The sequence below is a fragment of the Lipotes vexillifer genome, unplaced genomic scaffold (genome assembly GCF_000442215.2).
Source record: "Lipotes vexillifer unplaced genomic scaffold, Lipotes_vexillifer_v1.1 scaffold865, whole genome shotgun sequence".
Classification (NCBI taxonomy): Eukaryota; Metazoa; Chordata; class Mammalia; order Artiodactyla; family Lipotidae; genus Lipotes; species Lipotes vexillifer.
Genome location: NW_006795130.1, coordinates 2792805 through 2809689, shown reverse-complemented (window position 1 = coordinate 2809689; position 16885 = coordinate 2792805). Strand labels below are relative to the sequence as shown.

Sequence of the window (16885 nt, the reverse complement as noted above, 5' to 3'; positions counted from 1 at the left end):
GGAAAGAGGAAAGTAGGGTTTTCTAGCTCCAAATGAAGCCCCCATCCACAACTAATTAAGTATGTGTGTCCCAGCAGAGATCACTGAGGGAAGCAGATGCTGTCTGTGATGTCTGATCAAATTCTGTCTAGTTTATGAGGGCTTTTGATTTCCTGGGTTTGGAGTTGGAGAGAATGCATGGGAAATGGGGTGCAGAGTGAGACAGTGGGGATACTAGAATGGGGTGAAGACGCTGAATGGGGTAAAAGGTATGGGGTACAGGGCAAAAGAGTAAAGAAACATCATAGATGGAGGTCATTGGGGAAACTATAGCACGGGGGAAAGCCCAAAGGCCACCTCTAAATATATACTCCTATCTTAACTCCTTTGCCTTCTCTTCCCCTCAGTAAACTGGCTGCAAACAGCTTCTAGGTATTGATTGGGAGAGCTCTTCACATGCTGTACTCCTACCACCCCCAGGAAAAATGCCTGAGCAATTTTCCATTTTAAGTGCCTATACGAGGCTCCTTAGCTCTGGGGAAAGAAGTAAGGAAATTAACCATTTATTGAGACCTTACTCTGTGCCAGTCTCCATCATACATATTTTCTTCTCAAACATACCTCACTGACCTGTGGGTCCTGTTGTCTTGGACCTGTGCTGCGTAACATGGCATGGGTATTATTGTCTCAGATTACAAGGTGAAAAGGGTGGAAGGGTGAGTAGTCAGTGTTGAATTCTTTCTTCCTTCCCCCCCTTCCCCCCACCCCTGCAAACCTCACCCCCACCCCAAATTCCTCTTGTCTCTCCTTATCTCTTCGCCTTAAGACACATAATAACCTTATGATACTTCTGGGACTCATGGGCCAGAGATACTCTCAATAAGAAGTCCCACACTAGGTAGGTGCAAACATGCCATACCTCCAGTGAGTTCCATGATCAGCTTGCTGGATTTCCGCTTCTTGTTGGGGGCGGGGGTCCCTGAGAGTGGCATTGTGGAGATGGATGGAGCCTGGATAGGGTGGGAAGGAGGAGGTGAAGGATGGACAGGGACTGCGGTGAGTGTCTACAGTAAGGCACTGCGTAAGGACTTCAGGGAGCAAAATTTCATTAGATTTTTTAAAAGAAGTATATATTTCTCTAAAAGGTGAAAAAACATTGCTTTAGGGCTTCTCTTCTTGGGAAGCAGGGCAAAAATTATAGATGCACCCCTTGCCCCTACCTTCTACCAACCTCTTTTCAGCCGTTTTACATAGAGCTGGTGCAGGGCTTAGGAACACAATATGTGTTAGGGGGGCCTGGGGGTAAAACAAACACATTACTTACAGGTCAGGTAACGCACCCAGGTTTCATTGGTTTGGCATGACTTGAAGTTTTTATTTGTACGGGGCTCCCAGACTGGGATTATCATTGCAAACTCTGGCCTCTCAGTCTTCCCCAAGCCCCAGAGTGGGGTGGGGGGTGGGGGGTGGAGCAGAAAAAATGTTCTGCCAGGATTGAGGAGATCCAGCCAGAAACATTCTCCATAGGATGGAGAGGTTATTGCCCCTCCACCGGGCCAGCTGGATCATGGCCTGGGAGGTGACAGCAGTGCTCCCACTCCGTTTCAGTCACTCCCCACCCCCCAGACCTGGAGTGGAGAGGGAGGTCAATATTGATGCATGTCAATTCAGCAATATCATAGCAGTGGGGAATTCAGGGATGACAGGAACATAATCATAGGATCTGGCAGTCGAGGGGGACAAGCTGGGAAAAGATACAGATTCCAGCCCCTCCTTAACAGAAGTTGGCACTCAGCGAAATGTCTTCTGCTGAGTCCTGTCTCACAACACATCTGTGATTCTACTAGCTTAGTGGGGTCTGCTGAGGCCAGAGTCCAGGAACTGCTAAATAGATTCTCCACATACCTCTCTCAGCCCCAACTAGGTTCTTGTTTTCCATCCAGCCTCTCAGACCCCCTTCTCATTCCTCCAGTGCCTCCCCCAACATCTCCAATCCCCCCACCCTCTTGGGCCCTTCTCCTTCCAACTCTCTGTGGCTCCCCTGAACTGGACAACTGGGAACTGAGTACAGATGGAGGAGGGAGGCAGCTCCCCCCAGGATCAAGGGTCACTATTACAGCCACAGACACAGCAGTCAGCAGAGTGGGCTCCAGCCCCTCTGACTATAAAGCTGGAGACTTACCGGCTGCTCAAGCGGTGGTCAGCTCTCCCTGGGGTCCAGCAGCTTTGGAGGACTGTGCTGCTGTGACTAGAGAACCCGAGCTGGGCAGGCGTGGGGGCAGCACTGGCAGTGGGGGAGGGAGGGTGGTTATTAATAGAGACGATGAGCGCAAGCAGCTCAAATGGCACAGGGGTACTGAGACCCTGGAACCATGATCCCATCCTCCTTGCCCAGAGGCTCAGGACGGGGAGGAAAGTCCTTTGGAATTCTCTCACTAAGCTGTCTGAGCCAAGGATCAGTCTGCCCAGGGACTCCTCTTCTTTGGCACCTCGAAGCTGAGATCCAAAGAAGCAATTTGGAAAGTGAAAACTGAGAGGGAGAGAGGAAGCAGGCAGCAAGTGGTGAAAAAGAATTCGGAGTGGGAAAGTGAGAACCAGGAGAATGTGTCTGGAGAGCCATTCAGAGACAATCCAGGCTGGAGCTGGAGGGACATGTGGGTGCATTTTGGGGGTGGGAGAGTTTAAGATGCTATGTTTTGGGAAGGGAATTTCTGTTCACAATGGAACTGCCCTTTGAAAGTTCCTGGATAGGCTGGTCTTTCCTTTGGGAGGGCCAGATTTTGGCAGGATAAGGGACCAAATTAACCAAATCCAGTAGTTAGGCTATCAGGGATGATGTAGGGGAAGACTTGACCAGTTTCCGCCTTTTCATCCCCATTTGCTGTTTGGGTGCTCAGTTTAGCCTGCTCTGCTAGATAGATGTCACTTTTTTTTTTTTTTTGCGGTATGCGGGTCTCTGACTGCTGTGGCCTCTCCCGTTGCGGAGCACAGGCTCCGGACAGGCAGGCTCAGCGGCCATGGCTCACGGGCCCAGCCGCTCCGCGGCATGTGGGATCTTCCCGGACCGGGGCACGAACCCGTGTCCCCTGCATCGGCAGGCGGACTCTCAACCACTGCACCACCAGGGAAGCCCCTCACTTTTTTTTTTTTAATTAATTAATTAATTAATTAATTTTTGGCTGCGTTGGGTCTTCGTTGCTGCACGCGGGCTTTAGTTGCGGCGAGTGGGGGCTACTTTTTGTTGTGGTGCGCGGGCTTCTCATTGCGGTGGCTTCTCTTGCTGCAGAGCACAGGCTCTAGGTGCACAGGCTTCAGTGGTTATGGCTCGTGGGCTCTAGAGCACAGGCTCAGTAGTTGTGGTGCACGGGCTTAGCTGCTCCGTGGTGTGTGGGATCTTCCCGGACCAGGGATCGAACCCGTGTCCCCTGCATTGACAGGCAGATTCTTAACCACTGAGGCCGCCACCAGGGAAGTCCCAGATGTCACTTCTCCCTGAAGGGGTACACGTAGGCTTCTGACCTGCCAGGGCTTTACTCTCTGAGGCTCCTACTTGGGATTTTCTTCAAAGGGAGCACACACCCCATAGGATCTGGACTGTCCCATTCACACTGGTCTAGAGAAGCCTCTGGGAAAGGGCACAAGCTTGAGAGCCCCTTCCAGGGAAACCTGTCATTTGCCCGGCACCTTGCTCAGTAGCTGCGTGAACATCCTGGATCCTTCTCCATCTTCTGCTCAGGTTCTGTAACCAGCTGCTCTACCTCTGCTGTATCCACCACCCTGTTGTGGCTGCCTTAGGAAGTGGCTTTTGTAGTCCCCAGAACACCTTTCTGTCCCTCTGTGAGCTACCCACTCTTCCTGACCATGTCCTTTTCCCATCCTGAACTTTATCGGTTCAGGTTAGGGGCTGAAAGTTTGCCCTGCTCCCCTCTACTTGGCCTCTGCCCAGACCAGTTTAGCCTCCAGATTCCTCATCTTTTGTCCTTTTTCTCCATTCTTTCCTAACCCAAAGAAGCAATTAGATGAAAAAACATAAATAGCAAAAGGTGATTTCATCATCATTACCATCCTCCCCTCAAAAAACCAACCAAAATTTTGGTCTCTTATGATTGAGTACCTAAAACTACCTAGTGAATGAAGACAGAATATTTACCCTAGGCTCTCTGAGCCCTTCCTTTGAAATTCTGAGAGGCTGCATATTTGGGAGAATCAGGGTCATGGGCCTGGTTATTGGCACAAATCTGCCCCCTGCTGGTAGAACTGGGGCAACAGAACTTCCCTTTCTCAGAAGTCTAATTCTAGCCACCTTTCAGTGCCTTCTCTTTTTTATTAGTCTCAATCCATGCTGATCCACCCTCTCTCTCCTTCTTCCCTCTCTCACCCCACCTTCAACTTCAGCCATTGCTTTCCCTTCATTTCCTCCGGGTGTTGGGAAAGCAGGGCCCTTCCAAATTGTCTAGGTTCTGTAAGCTGAGGCCTCATCCGAGAAGTATGGAGCAGGGGATGGAGAAGGGGAGAATCTGGAGAGAGAGAACTGGGGGAGTGATGGAGGTGGCTATACTGAATTAGGACAGAATTGGTAGAGAAGAGCAAAAGACCAGGGGGTGAAGGGCAAAACAGTAAAAAATAGGAGGGTAGGAACTGAGAAAGAGATCAGGAATCAGGAGATCAGGGGAATGAATTAGAGAAGATGAAGGGGAGACCAGGATTTAGGTATAACACTAGAAGAGATGACAACAACAGGAGATATGGGGCATAAGTTTATTCTTGTGCACAAACCAAAGTACTGTGACTCACACTCAATATGCAAAGGAAATGATCAATTTCCAGATCAAGCAGCAAGCGTGACTGGTGGTGGTCATGGTGAGAGGGGAGTCCATATCCCTCTAGGATCAGAGATCAGGACCTGAAGCTGGAAAGAAATAAGAACTAGGGTTTGAGGGATGGGGTAGAACTAAAAAGAGGTTTTGGCTCTGGGTGTTTCCCTGCCCTTTCTCAGGTAGTTATGACAAGCTGCAGAAGACAGAGGGACAGATTCAAAGGAGGTAGCACAGATACCTGTCTTTCAACACTCAGCACACACTCTCGCATCCCCAACATCCCCCTTCACTCTAACAAATACGTTCTTCTCGCTCAAATTTCTCCCCAATTCCCCTTTTGTGTACATGATTGGTTTCTTATTATCCAATTTTACTCTCTACCAACACTGTATTCTCCCTCACCATGCTTCTCTCTGAGGCTCGATCAATTTCATTCATTTCTGTTCTGCTCCTGGTTTCTACCTCCCTTTCCACATCATGGTTCTTTTCTCCTTTCTGTCTTAAGTTCATGAGACAATGAAGCCAATGATTTGTTCATTCTCAGAGGACATTTTCTTTCTTTCTTTTCAGTTCTTGGATGCTTTGTTGCTCAGCATGGGCCTCTCCAGTTGCTAACTTTCTGAAATCCTAAGGAACAGAATTCTTAGTTCTACTCCTGGTCTAGCTGGTATAACTCAACCCATACAAACTGCCCTGGTCCTTCGAGTCTCCTCATACTCTATGAATTTCACCAGATGCTCTACACCTGCTACAGACGATGATCTTTAACTCTAATGAGTCTCTTTCTCCCCACCAGACATTCTATGTGAGGATAACTGACTCTTCTTTCATTAGTGCAAGGGTAAGACCCAGATTGGGTCTTTATTTAGATGGCTCCTCTTACTCTTGCCTCAGACAGAAGAGCACATCTGTGTGCACGCACACACTTGCACACACACACCTAGGAAAATGCCAGACAAGCTTGGGAAAGAAGAGTGAGGAGCAGCAAATGATTTCGTGCAAATAGGGGTCAGTTCAGTCCCTTTGCTGCCTGTCTGGTGGTGAGCTTCTTGCCTGAGGTCTCAGTGGTAACTTCTCTGTCTTTCTCATTGACTGTTAAAACAAAGCCCACAGAAAAAAGCACAAATGTAGAGAAATGGAGACCAGTGGAGGAGTGTAGGTGAAGAGACAGAGTTAAAGACAGAGATCCAGGCAAGGAACTACAAAGAGAAGCAGACACCAAAGCAAAGATAGTATTATAGGTTGGAAAGCAGCAGGGAGGTTAGGAGTCAGGAGGAAGCTGGGAGATGGGACACCAACTCCAAAACTTTCTCTGGCAGGAGGGAATTTAGCCTGCAAAGGAGAGGGGGTGGGGGCGGGGGCGGGCGGGTTGGGTAGAAGCAACTTTAGGAACTAGCTGTTCCACCTCCCCTTGGTCCTGGGAGCTGTGCCCTGTTCAGTGGTGGCCCGCCCCAGGCCTCCACACATGAGCCTGCAATCCTGTTCTAGTAGCTGAGAAACGGGGCCTGGCTACCTGGAAGCCACAGGAGCTGGGGGAGGTCCCAAGACTCCTGGGAGACTCTGGAGGAGGGGCTGGGCTAAGGACAAGGGCTGAGGCCAGTTCTGCCCTCCAGATGGGCTCATCCAATGTAGTGGCTGCTCGTGGGGCAAGCACAGTGGGTGCCAGGGGCTCTGCAGTGGGCTGGGGCACTGGAGTCGAAAATCGGCGGATCTCCTGGACTCGGGCAGTTTTGGGAGGCACTGAGGAGGTGGGTCCAGGAGTCGGGGGAACCTCATCAAAACAGAACATGGCACTTTTAAGTTGGTAGGGCTGGTGCCGCATGAAATCCAAAGCCTTAATGCCCTGCTTGGGGGCTGCCCGAGGCCCTTGGGATTGGATCTTACTAGGGAGATTTCGGGCAGCTTGGGGAAAAAAGGGTGAGAGCAGTGGGTTGTAAGCAATTGGAGGTGGGGCACGGATATTGGGTGAATATTTCCAGGAAGGGGGCAGGGAGGGGGTAGGAGAAGGGCTTCTGGGCCGAGGGCCAAGGCCAGGACCAGGTGCTTCCACCACATACCTGTCCGCTCGGCTCTGACGCTTGGCAAACAGCTCCCCACCCCTGCCTTGAAGCCTTGGTGGTTCAGGGATTCCAGCTGAAGGGGCCGCCCCATTCACTAACCCATCGAGGAACCCTCGAGAAGGGGGCTTGGGAGCCACTGGGGGTGGAGTCTTAGGAGTCGTAGGGGGTGGGGTCTTGGGAGCCATTGGAGGCGGGGTTTTAGCTGTCACGTGAGGCAAAGTCTTGTAACTCCTGCCCCCTGGTGGCTGCATGAAGTTGCAGGCTTCAGCCCCGAGGCTCAGGGCGTCCTCCTCTGGACAAGATTCCGCACCCCCAGCCCGGGGTTTTTCATCCAGGTTCTGCACCAACGATAGCAGCTCCGGGTTGGGCGAGTTCTTCGTCTCCTCATTTCCCGGCCGGAACATCTGCTTTCGGGTCCCCCGACGCCGGGCCTCCTGGAGGATGCCGGTGCGAGCAGCTGGCACGGAGATGCGCTTCTCCCGAGCGCTGGAGGGCTCAGGGGCTGCGGGGCCAGGGGCGGGGGCCTCTGGGCGTGCAGCAGGTCGCAGAGGCGCCGATAGGAAGATAGAAGCGGTGGAGGTCATTGCAGCTCCGCTAGCGGGGGCGGGGGGCTCTGGGGCTCCGCCTGGCGTAACAGGACGATTGGGGGCTGGGATGTATAGGGAGCTGGTGGCCGTCACGGGGCCGGAGGAGCGTGGGGTGCTGGGGGAACCGGGGGTTGACACGTGGCTGGGAACCCCTGAAGAGAAGCTGGGCAGAGGAGTGGTCCCCTGCGGAGAGGACAGGAAAGGCGGTGGGACGGCGCTGAGGCCTCCCAGGCTCTCGTTTGCCCTCTTGGGAGCCAGGGGCCGGAAAATAACCGAGGTGGTACCTGGCCGCTGCCCTTGTAAGCCCGGAGTAAACGGCCTGGCTGACCGGTTAAAGATGCTTGGAGCTGGGGTAGAGGCTCCACTGCTAGGGAGGAAAGGTCTGGGGCTGGCTGCAGGGGCCGGCGAAGGGCTGGATGGGAGCACAGCCGCCTCTGGCGGAGCGCTTTGTGCCCGAGGTGGTGACTGCAGGCCCTGCCCGTTGAGCGTGGCGGCTGGACCATCCCCGGCCGGCTCCTGAGTGCTGGAGTCTGCGCGCTGGCGCTGCTGTTCAAAGAGTTGGGCCCCTCGCCCAGAGGCCTCACTCAGCTGCCCTCCCAGCCCCGGGCCCTGGCCCTCTGCTGCGCCTGAGCTCGGCCTGGCTAGCTCCATGTCCAGGTAGGGGCTGTCCCAGTCAGACTGGTTGGTGAGGCTGCGGGCGTCGGAGAAGGCCTCTTCGTCCAGCTCGGACTCACTAGTCGGAGGGACGCCGTCCTGCTCCCCAGGGCCTGTCCCTGCGGCAGCCCCAAAGCTCACTAGGGTGTACTTCTTGGCTCTCTGCCGACGTTTCTTAAACATCAGTACCCCCTTCGAGTGGGGGTTGGGGGCTGCAGTTAGCAGGGATGCAATCGTCCGGCATTTGGTCTTGGCCTCCTTCACACTTCTCTCTTGGAGGCTCTCTGCCCTTTGCAGTTCTGAGGAGAGGAGGAGGGAATGGTCAGTGAGCATCTTCTGTTCCCCAAGGCTCTCACCCGCCCCCCGCCCCCGCCCCAGCCAGCTCCCTCAGGCCTCCCACCTCTGGTCTTCTCACTGGCCTGACCCACAAGGTCTCTCCTGCCTTTGGCAAAGTCCTCTAACTTGGGGCCAGAGTGGAGGTGAAAGGTGAAACCAAGGACAGTTGAAGGGAAGGCAGAGGGTAGTTGGCTGCCCTGACACCACTCTGACCACACTCTCCTTCTATCCTCTCTTCCCTCCTATCTTTCAGGAGATTGCTCGTACCCACACCACACGCATGCCTCCCCTGCTTCCCTCCATTCCTGGCTGGCAATGTGAGGCTGGGGTAGAAGGGGGTTTACTTCCCATGGCAGGCAAGGACAGGAAGCAGGTCCCAGGGTAAGAAAAAATAAGAGGGGGCACTTTTCTCCCACCAAAGTGACCCTGTTAGGGGACTTCTCAGAAAGTTTGGGACTTATCCGCTCTTCCTACCCCTTACCCTATAATAAGGACACAAAGGATCCTTAGCAATGAGGATCTTCATTCATAATTCCACTATCATCATGTGATCCACGTCATATACATTCATAGAAATAACTCCCACCACACATCACTTCAACAAGAATATGGCTCTAGGGAGAGGTGGCTATGAGCATATTTTCTCATCTGTACTTTTCTCTCACATCCCCATATACTCTAGCTTATATACATCCTAGTTCATATACACATGTATAAATACACGTGTCCACACAAAAACATACATGCATACTCAAGGTGGCCCTTCCCAGAATTCCTCTAGCAGAGACACTATCACTAACAGTTGGGACAAAATTTAAGTGCCTTCTAAATCCAAGGTGCTCCTCTGTGCCTCAAACCCCTGCTACTCACAGGCAGGGATGGCTTCAGATCTGAGATGCAGGAAAAGCCAGAGTGCTGCTCTCCAAGGAAAGCTTCCAGATCTTTAGGATATCTCAAAGTCACCAGTTGATACAGTCTCCTTTCCTCCAAGCTGAGGGTGGGAGTGGGGTGGGCTTCTTTGACAGAGCTGCCCCCTATTTTCCAAGCCTTCTGGGTAGAGAGCTCAGGTAGACACTACCAGGCAGGCACGCAAGCACTGTGTGCTAAGGGGAGCCAGGACAGGGTTTCCCATGCCATGTGGGGCCTGGGAGGTGGAGCTAGGAAATGGGAACCCTGCCCTGCTGCTAGGACTCTGACTCGGACACAGATACTCTCCGGTCCATGATCCCCAGTTCCTCCTGAAAAATTCTTGAAATTCCATCTACTTTCCACTCAAGATATCAAAGCTCCCTTCTGATTAGGGCTCTCATTCCACCCGTTCCAACATTCATACCACACAATAGTACTGTGGACTAGAGATAGGCACTGGAGTCATAGTTTAGTTCAGATTTTTGGTTCTTGGGAGAGTTACTTCATCTCACTGAAGTTCAGTTTCCTCATCTGTAAAGAAGGATGATAACATAACGTCTACCTCATAGGGTTGCTATGAGGTTTAAGTGAGATAATGTAGGTAAATTTAGCATTTAACCTAAGCCCCACTGTGAGTAACTATTACTGTCAAAGCTTTCTTGACACTAGCTGCACATGTATCCAGACACTTTCTTGTTCACTCATATCTTCTCCCACGGACTCCCACATACATGCTTTCATGTATTCATAGATTACTCACACTTCTCTCTCACACATACACCCTCTCTCCATGAGTTTTCCATAGCTCATGTGGTCACAAACCCCTTTGACATGTGACCATAGCATCAGCCCATTCTGAGAAAAGGGCAGTGAAACTCCTAAGAAAAGAAGGAAGAGGAAGGAAAAAAGGAGGAGGGGGTAAGGGAGTAAGACCTTTCCCAAAGACCTCCCTTCCCAAACTGTTGATGTAGTCCCCTCCATTCTAGATTCCAGAACTCTCTTGGCTGTGGGAGGGTAGTACCTGCATAGAACGGGTCCTGGAGCTCAGGAACTGGGCTTGGGGCTTTGTCGCAACTGGCTTGGCTGAGAGGCTCTTGGCTGATGGGCTCAAAAGTCTCCATGCCGAGAAAGGCAGTGTTGGCTGGAGCAGAACCAGTTTGAGGCACCCCCCACGCCTTTTAAAGCCCCTTTGTCTTATCCCCAGAGCTGGTAGCTGAATGAGCTCACTGTGCTATTTTTGGAGCCTGGCCCCCTCTCTTCTCTGGGCTGCCCCACAAGCCCTGGTATGATGGACATGGGCACCTGCCTACCCTTCCCCCTATCCCACCACACTGGACAATGAGGTCTGCTTGGCTAAAAATATCCCTGAGCCACTCACTAACTACAGTCTCACCCAGCATGATGGGGAAGGGCAAGGGTGCTAAAATGAGAATTGGGGATAAGCATGAGATTGTGGGTGTGCATCTGGAATTTCTTTGTGGGACATGGGACACTCTCAGGGATGTCAGATGGTAAACTGTCACGTCCTTAGCCTCTATTCCAGACTTAGAGGCACAAAATTCTATGGATCAGGAATCAGAATGGTGGAGGGGAGGAACGAGAGATGAGAACTAGAGGGGTAACCCTGAGATTTCCAAGGTGACAAGAAAGGTCTCTAGAGGAGGGTTATGGGAGGCATAGGACAGGGAGAAAGTTCACTCTTAGACTTTGTTCTGTAGCTCACATCAAAAATAGTAAAGAGGGCTTCCCTGGTGGTGCAGTGGTTGACAGTCCACCTGCTGATGCAGGGAACAGGGGTTCGTGCCCCGGTCTAGGAAGATCCCACATGCCGCGGAGCAGCTGGGCCCGTGAGCCCTGGCCGCTGAGCCTGAGCGTCTGGAGCCTGTGCTCCGCAACGGGAGAGGCCACAACAGTGAGAGAGAGGCCCGCGTACCGGGGGGGAGTAAAGAGCCTGAGATAAGTGGAACTGGCTTTTTCTGCCGGGGCCTACATTCTCGCCTAAGATAAGAAGCCAAAGATCCCTCCCACCACCACTTCCTAGAGATCTCATGACTATTCCACAGCCTCCCAGTCCCCAGGAATCCTAATGGAACTAGCAATGTCAAAGGTAGCTCTGATGCTATGCCTGCAATTAACACTGAAGAGTCCCTGTATCCCTGTCCTGCTTCCAAATACTCCCCTGACCCATGTCTGCACTCTGCCCTCACCCCGTCTGACACCTAGCAAAATCATAGCAACGACAAGCAAACCCTTCGTCAATTCATGTCCCTTTCCAACTTCCCTACTTATCCTGTTCCTGGGTTGGGTTGAGCCTCCTGTACTTTTTTGTCACGCTAGTTCAAACAGCAAAACTAATGGGGATCGTGAGAATAATTATTTTCCCCTCCTATCCATTACTCTTCTCGACCTGTCCCCAAGACTGTATCCAAGGGAAGCATAAGCTAGGTGGAATGTCTGGTTATGGAGGGTTAGATTTAGGGCTCAGATTGAAGGATCCCGACTAAGGAAAAGGAGTTCAGGCACTCACTGGCTTGTTTGGCCTTCTGAGTATAGGTGGTAGTCAGATCTTCTGCCACTGGGTGGGGAACAGGCCCCACCATAGGGATGAGATGAGGGCCAGGCCGGAGGGGGCCATGGGGCAACAGCAGGGCCTCAGCCGGGGGTGGCTGAAGGGTTGTCCCGTCCTCCCAAGATGGGGAGCTCACACGGCTGTCATCCTGGCTGGGAGGGCCAAGGACACCAGGTGCTGGCTCTGCGGGGCTGTCAGACAGGTAGACCTCATCAGGTGGGGCTCCTGGAGGGGTGGGCCTTGTTGGGCCTCGGCGGCGGGGTCGGCGGGGCTTTTCCTGGGTGGCTGGGCCATCAGCATCACTGTCTGTCTCTCCATAGTAAGCCTCACTGTCAGGGGGAGAGAGGAGGCTCCCAGGCTGGAGAGGCTGGGGAACTGGAGCACCAGGGGGCTCAGGACTCAGCGGAGACAAGGGTGACAGTGCCTGAAGCTCACCAGGGGATGAAGATCGCACAGGCCCCTCGTCCTCTACCCTGGATGGAAAAGATGACAGAACTTGAGAAATGAGCTGAATGACTGAGAGCTAGAGAGATCTGGAGATGGGAGAAGGATGTAAGGGGAGAGAGGGGACTGGCATGTAGGTGAAATGGATGGGCTGGGAAGAGTAGAGATCTGAAAATGAACTGGTAGGCAAATCTGCTTGGCAGGCTTTGACTGGAAGTGGGTTTAAAGAGAAATGTGATGATAAATAGACAGGCAAGGGGCCTAAATAGGCCCACGCACCCACATTCAAGTGCTTTGGGATGCATACACAAACACCTATACTCCAGCACAGATACACAAGCAGAAATGGGTACTTGTCAGTAGCTGAAGTCAGGCCAGTGAGACATAGAGCTGAGACAGGCAATGGAAGCCCTGGACTAGGGGGATGGGTGTAGGCTGGGGTGGGAGGGGTCCATACCGCCGCACGGTGAGGACAAGCTGATTCCCTGAGTCATCGATGAGGCTCATGGCTCTGGCATGAGAGAGGCTGGTGCAGGAAACCCCATTGACGGCCAAAAGCTGATCCCTTTCCCTGAGTCCTGCTCTGCCAGCCTGGCTCCGTCTTCGGATCTGAGAAGGTGTTGGAGGAGAGACTGTAGGTGAGGGAGGACTCCAAGGGGGGAATAGAATGAAAGGAGTTAGGACAGGAGGGACCAGTGTGTGGATGGGATTTTACTTTACAGGGTAAGAAAGGATGGGGAGGGACAAGGGGTGACAGTTAAGGGGGGTCAATCTAGAGGGAAGAAGGTACAGATTTGAGAGAATAACACATCCTTTAAAGGGAGGTAGGGTAATCACTGAATGAAAAAGACGGGGAAAACTGCAAGGGGGAACAGGACATTTCTACTATTGTAGAAACGGTGGTTATCCCCTCAAGATTTTCCTCCAAAGGAAATATCTATACTAGCCAACAGTTCTCTTCTAGTCCTTGGAGTCCTAGGCACCATTATGTACACAGTCAAGATTTTAGAACAGTACTCCAGATTGGAGGGAGTCCAGCAGATTCTGAGGGATTACGATTGTGTATGTATGTGTGTGCCAGGTGTGCACACACAGGTACATATGTTAAAGTAATAATAGTAATAGTGGCTATACATTTAGTGCTTACTAAATGTTAGGCACAGTGCCAAGCACTCTACATGTTTTACTGAATTTAATCCTTAGAAGTTAGTACCTATGGAGTAGGTACTATCATTACCTACATTTTATAGTTGAGAAAATTAAACCTGTGCTATGAAACCAAAATGGTAACGACTTGATCTGACAGGTCATATCTTGCCATAACCCTCCTAGCCTTAAAAAAGTCTTGCCTAGTGAGAGAAGGGATCTGGCGTAGCGAAAGAGGAGGACTGAAGGCTGGGGCAGGGGCAGGGCAGGGCTGGGCTGGGCTGGGCTGGGCTGGGCTGGGTGAGAGCCTCAGATCATCACATACCAATTTAGTTAGAGAGAAATGACAACCTTCCCTACATTCCTGGAGTTTGGAGTAGAGGCACAGACCCAGGAGAGCAAAGACTGGATGGCCAGCCCTGAGCCTCTGCTCCTATGTTGCCAGCCCTGGACCTCTGCTTCTATGAAATTGAGGCACAGTCTTCCTTTTTCTCTGCTCCCAGAAACCAGGAATTCCCTTTTCTAATAGCGCCCCACAAGAAGGCTGTGCTCAGACACTGCTCCCCCCATCAGATCTGAGCATGCTTCCTCGACCATCTACCCACCCCCACTCCATTTCTTCACAGCCTCCCACTTCTCCCCCCACAGGCCACCACATGACTCTTCCCAAGTTCCCTTGGGTTCCCCTTTCCCTGAAACCTCAATATAGGCTCCCTTACCTTGGATACCTGTAAAGGTTTCCTCTGCTCGGCCCCCCCCTGAAGTCGGAAGCCCCAGGGGGCTCCCCCAGACAGTGTGACCAGCACCTCCTCCTCAGCACCCATCTCTCAGCTTGGCCTATGGCCTTCGGAGTTTGGACAGTGTCCCAGGGAGAGAAGTCGAGGTGCTGGTACCCCGTCCGGCCTGTCTGGCTGTCCTGCTTCTGCTGCCCTAGGCCTTCCACCCCACACCACACACCACAGGCAGGCAACTTGGCCCTGAGATCAGTACAGTCCAGCACACATGTCCTGTCAATCGAAGCTGTGCTCAAAATAGTTACCGGCTGTACTCCCCTCCCTCCCCAAGCTGTATTACTTCCAGAGCTAATTATAGTGAAAACTTCTGCCCTCCCCTGTCTCCCATTCTCCTGCATGGGCTTTTTACTCGGGACTCAGAGTACTAGCTCTGTGGGCTCTATAACTAATGTACATCCTTTCAGGGACTGTGCCTTCCCTGATGGGGTCACGGACTGATCCCAACTGCTCTCCTCCAAAGCTTATTCCAAAGTGGCAGCAGCAGGGGCTTCAATTCCTGAGCAAGGAATGGCTGGGTTTGTCCCACAAGATTGCAAGATCCCCAGAAAAGAGTACCCCTTTGCTGTATGAATTAACCTATTAATCAAAGTGGAGATCCATATCCCACTGCAGTGCTGGGTGCAATGTAGAGGAACTCTGTTCAGCCTGCTCCAGCTGAAGTGTTGCCTGTTCCATAAAGCTTTTCCTGCCCATCTCCTCACTCCCTACCTATAGAATTAATCCTTCCTTCCTCTGGGCAAAATATGTATCTTGTTCGTATTTCTATTATTGTAGTTTTCAGCCAATATTACGGTTTGTTTATATGCCTGTCTCCCTCCTAGATTGTGAGAAACTTGAAGGCAAGGACTGTGTGTAAAAGCCAATCAACAGCCCCCAGAGCAATGACTGATGTAACAGGTGCTCAATGTTTGGTGAAATAAATTACCTCTTACAACACATAGTTGGTCATGGAAAGGTGGGTAGAGATAGGTGTGCATAAACATGCCAACCCATGTTAATAATAAAATATTTAGTTATTTTTAGGTTTCCATTACATGAATATGCCCTATGTTAAGAGATCCCTTTCTTTTAAAAAACATAATATTATGGTTCTGTAATTATTGAAGGCTACAGAGGTCCCTGGAATAGCTACTCTGATAGCATGCTAAATGCTGTTTGCCTTGGTGTTTGATGTAGTCATAGAAAGCACTTGGAATTTAGAGTCAGAACTGGACTTGGATTCTTGTTCTATCATTTATTAGCTGTATGACCTTGGGCAGTTACTTGACCTCATCAGTAAAAAGAGTATCTAAATATCCATTCATTCACTATTCAAACATTTATTGAGTGCTAGCTACATGTAAGCCATTGTGCTATACCAGTGGCTTTCAATTAACCCTGCATATTGGAATCAATTAAGTGCATGTTGGAATCACCTGGAAAACTTTTAAAGCTACTGGCTCCCTAAAATAGGACTGTGTATATGATTAGATGATGTGTAATGACATTTTACATATTACATGAATTTATATATTATACAAATATTATATATTATACAAATACTTTATACACACACACACGCACACACACACTCTCTCTCTCTCTCTCTCTCTCTCTCTCTCTCTCAGGCCCCTCAGCCTTAGGGATTCTAATTTTATTGGCCTAATAGCTGGTATGGCCATTTTATTTTTATTTATTTATTTATTTTGGTATGGCCAGTTTAAAAAGCACTGCAGGTGATTCTAATGCACAGCCAAGATTGAGAACCAGAGCGGGGATACAGAAACCAATAAAATGCAACATATCAGCCTCTATTCTCAAGAAACTATGAATTTAAACTCTACTACTTACTAGGAGTGCAACATTAAGCAAGACAGAGGATACCTACTTTCCTATGCTGACGTGTTAAATGGGATAAATTATGCGAAAATACTTCGCAGAGGGCCCAGTTTATGGCAATTGCTCAACAAATGTTAGCTGAATTTGGCAAATTACTAATCTACACTAGTGGGTCTCAATCTTCAGTGTGCAATGGAATTGTCTAGAGGGCCATAGCTTGCTGGGCCCCACCTGCAGCATTTCTGATTCAATATGCCTAGGGTGGGTCTGCAATTTGTAACAGGTTTCCCAGGTGAAACTGATACTGTTGATCCCAGGATCACAGTTGGAGAAACACTGACCTCCACTATAAACTCCTGAGGACAGGAAAAATCTGCCTGTTCACTAAAACGTGCTCAATGTTTAATAACAGATTCCAGCAACGACTAGAAGTGCAAGTTTTTCAGTGAATGAACCACTTTGTGCCTCAGAATAACTAAAATTTACTGTGCACAATATGAGAGCAAGAACTTTTCCCCACATTGGTCATAAAATTCTTCACTTAATGTTTTTTTCCCTTTAAATGCTTCCTTTACACCAGTGCTCTTTTTCCCCATTTCTTTTCTTTCTTATTAAAAAAAAATTTTTATTTTGAAATGAATTGTACATAATACATATGAACTATTTGAAAATAACAATAATGTAAATATCCATGTGAATATTAAGAAATAGGACACTATTAATATTATTGATGCTCCATTATGTTCCTCCCAATTATATTTTTCTCTTTCCC

The 16885-nt window shown here is 50.4% G+C and overlaps 2 protein-coding genes across 3 annotated transcripts in view; both read right to left on the bottom strand.

Moving 5' to 3' along the window:
* The window catches only part of MYOZ1 (myozenin 1), a 7439-nt gene extending 4931 nt beyond the window's left edge, over positions 1-2508 (bottom strand). The window contains exons 1-2 of the mRNA XM_007467517.1: positions 2162-2508; positions 899-989 (exon numbers count right to left, since the gene is read on the bottom strand). Coding sequence (XP_007467579.1) covers positions 899-971 — 73 coding nt within the window. The 5' untranslated portion in view covers positions 972-989; positions 2162-2508. The remainder of the gene's footprint in view (positions 1-898; positions 990-2161) is intronic.
* A 3310-nt stretch (positions 2509-5818) lies between these two features.
* On the bottom strand, positions 5819-14394 carry SYNPO2L (synaptopodin 2 like). Of its 2 annotated transcripts, XM_007467515.1 has the most exons (4): positions 14221-14394; positions 12813-12964; positions 11870-12384; positions 5822-8396 (listed from the first exon to the last, which is right to left on the bottom strand). In XM_007467515.1, the coding sequence occupies exons 1-4, from the start codon at positions 14323-14325 to the stop codon at positions 6232-6234; spliced, it is 2937 nt and encodes a 978-aa protein (XP_007467577.1). In that variant the 5' UTR covers positions 14326-14394; the 3' UTR covers positions 5822-6231. The 2 variants fall into 2 exon arrangements, with proteins under 2 accessions (XP_007467578.1, XP_007467577.1); XM_007467516.1 differs by lacking the exons at positions 11870-12384; positions 12813-12964; positions 14221-14394 and adding an exon at positions 10364-10477 and having other exon boundaries at positions 5819-8396.
* Between the last annotated feature and the right edge of the window lie 2491 nt (positions 14395-16885).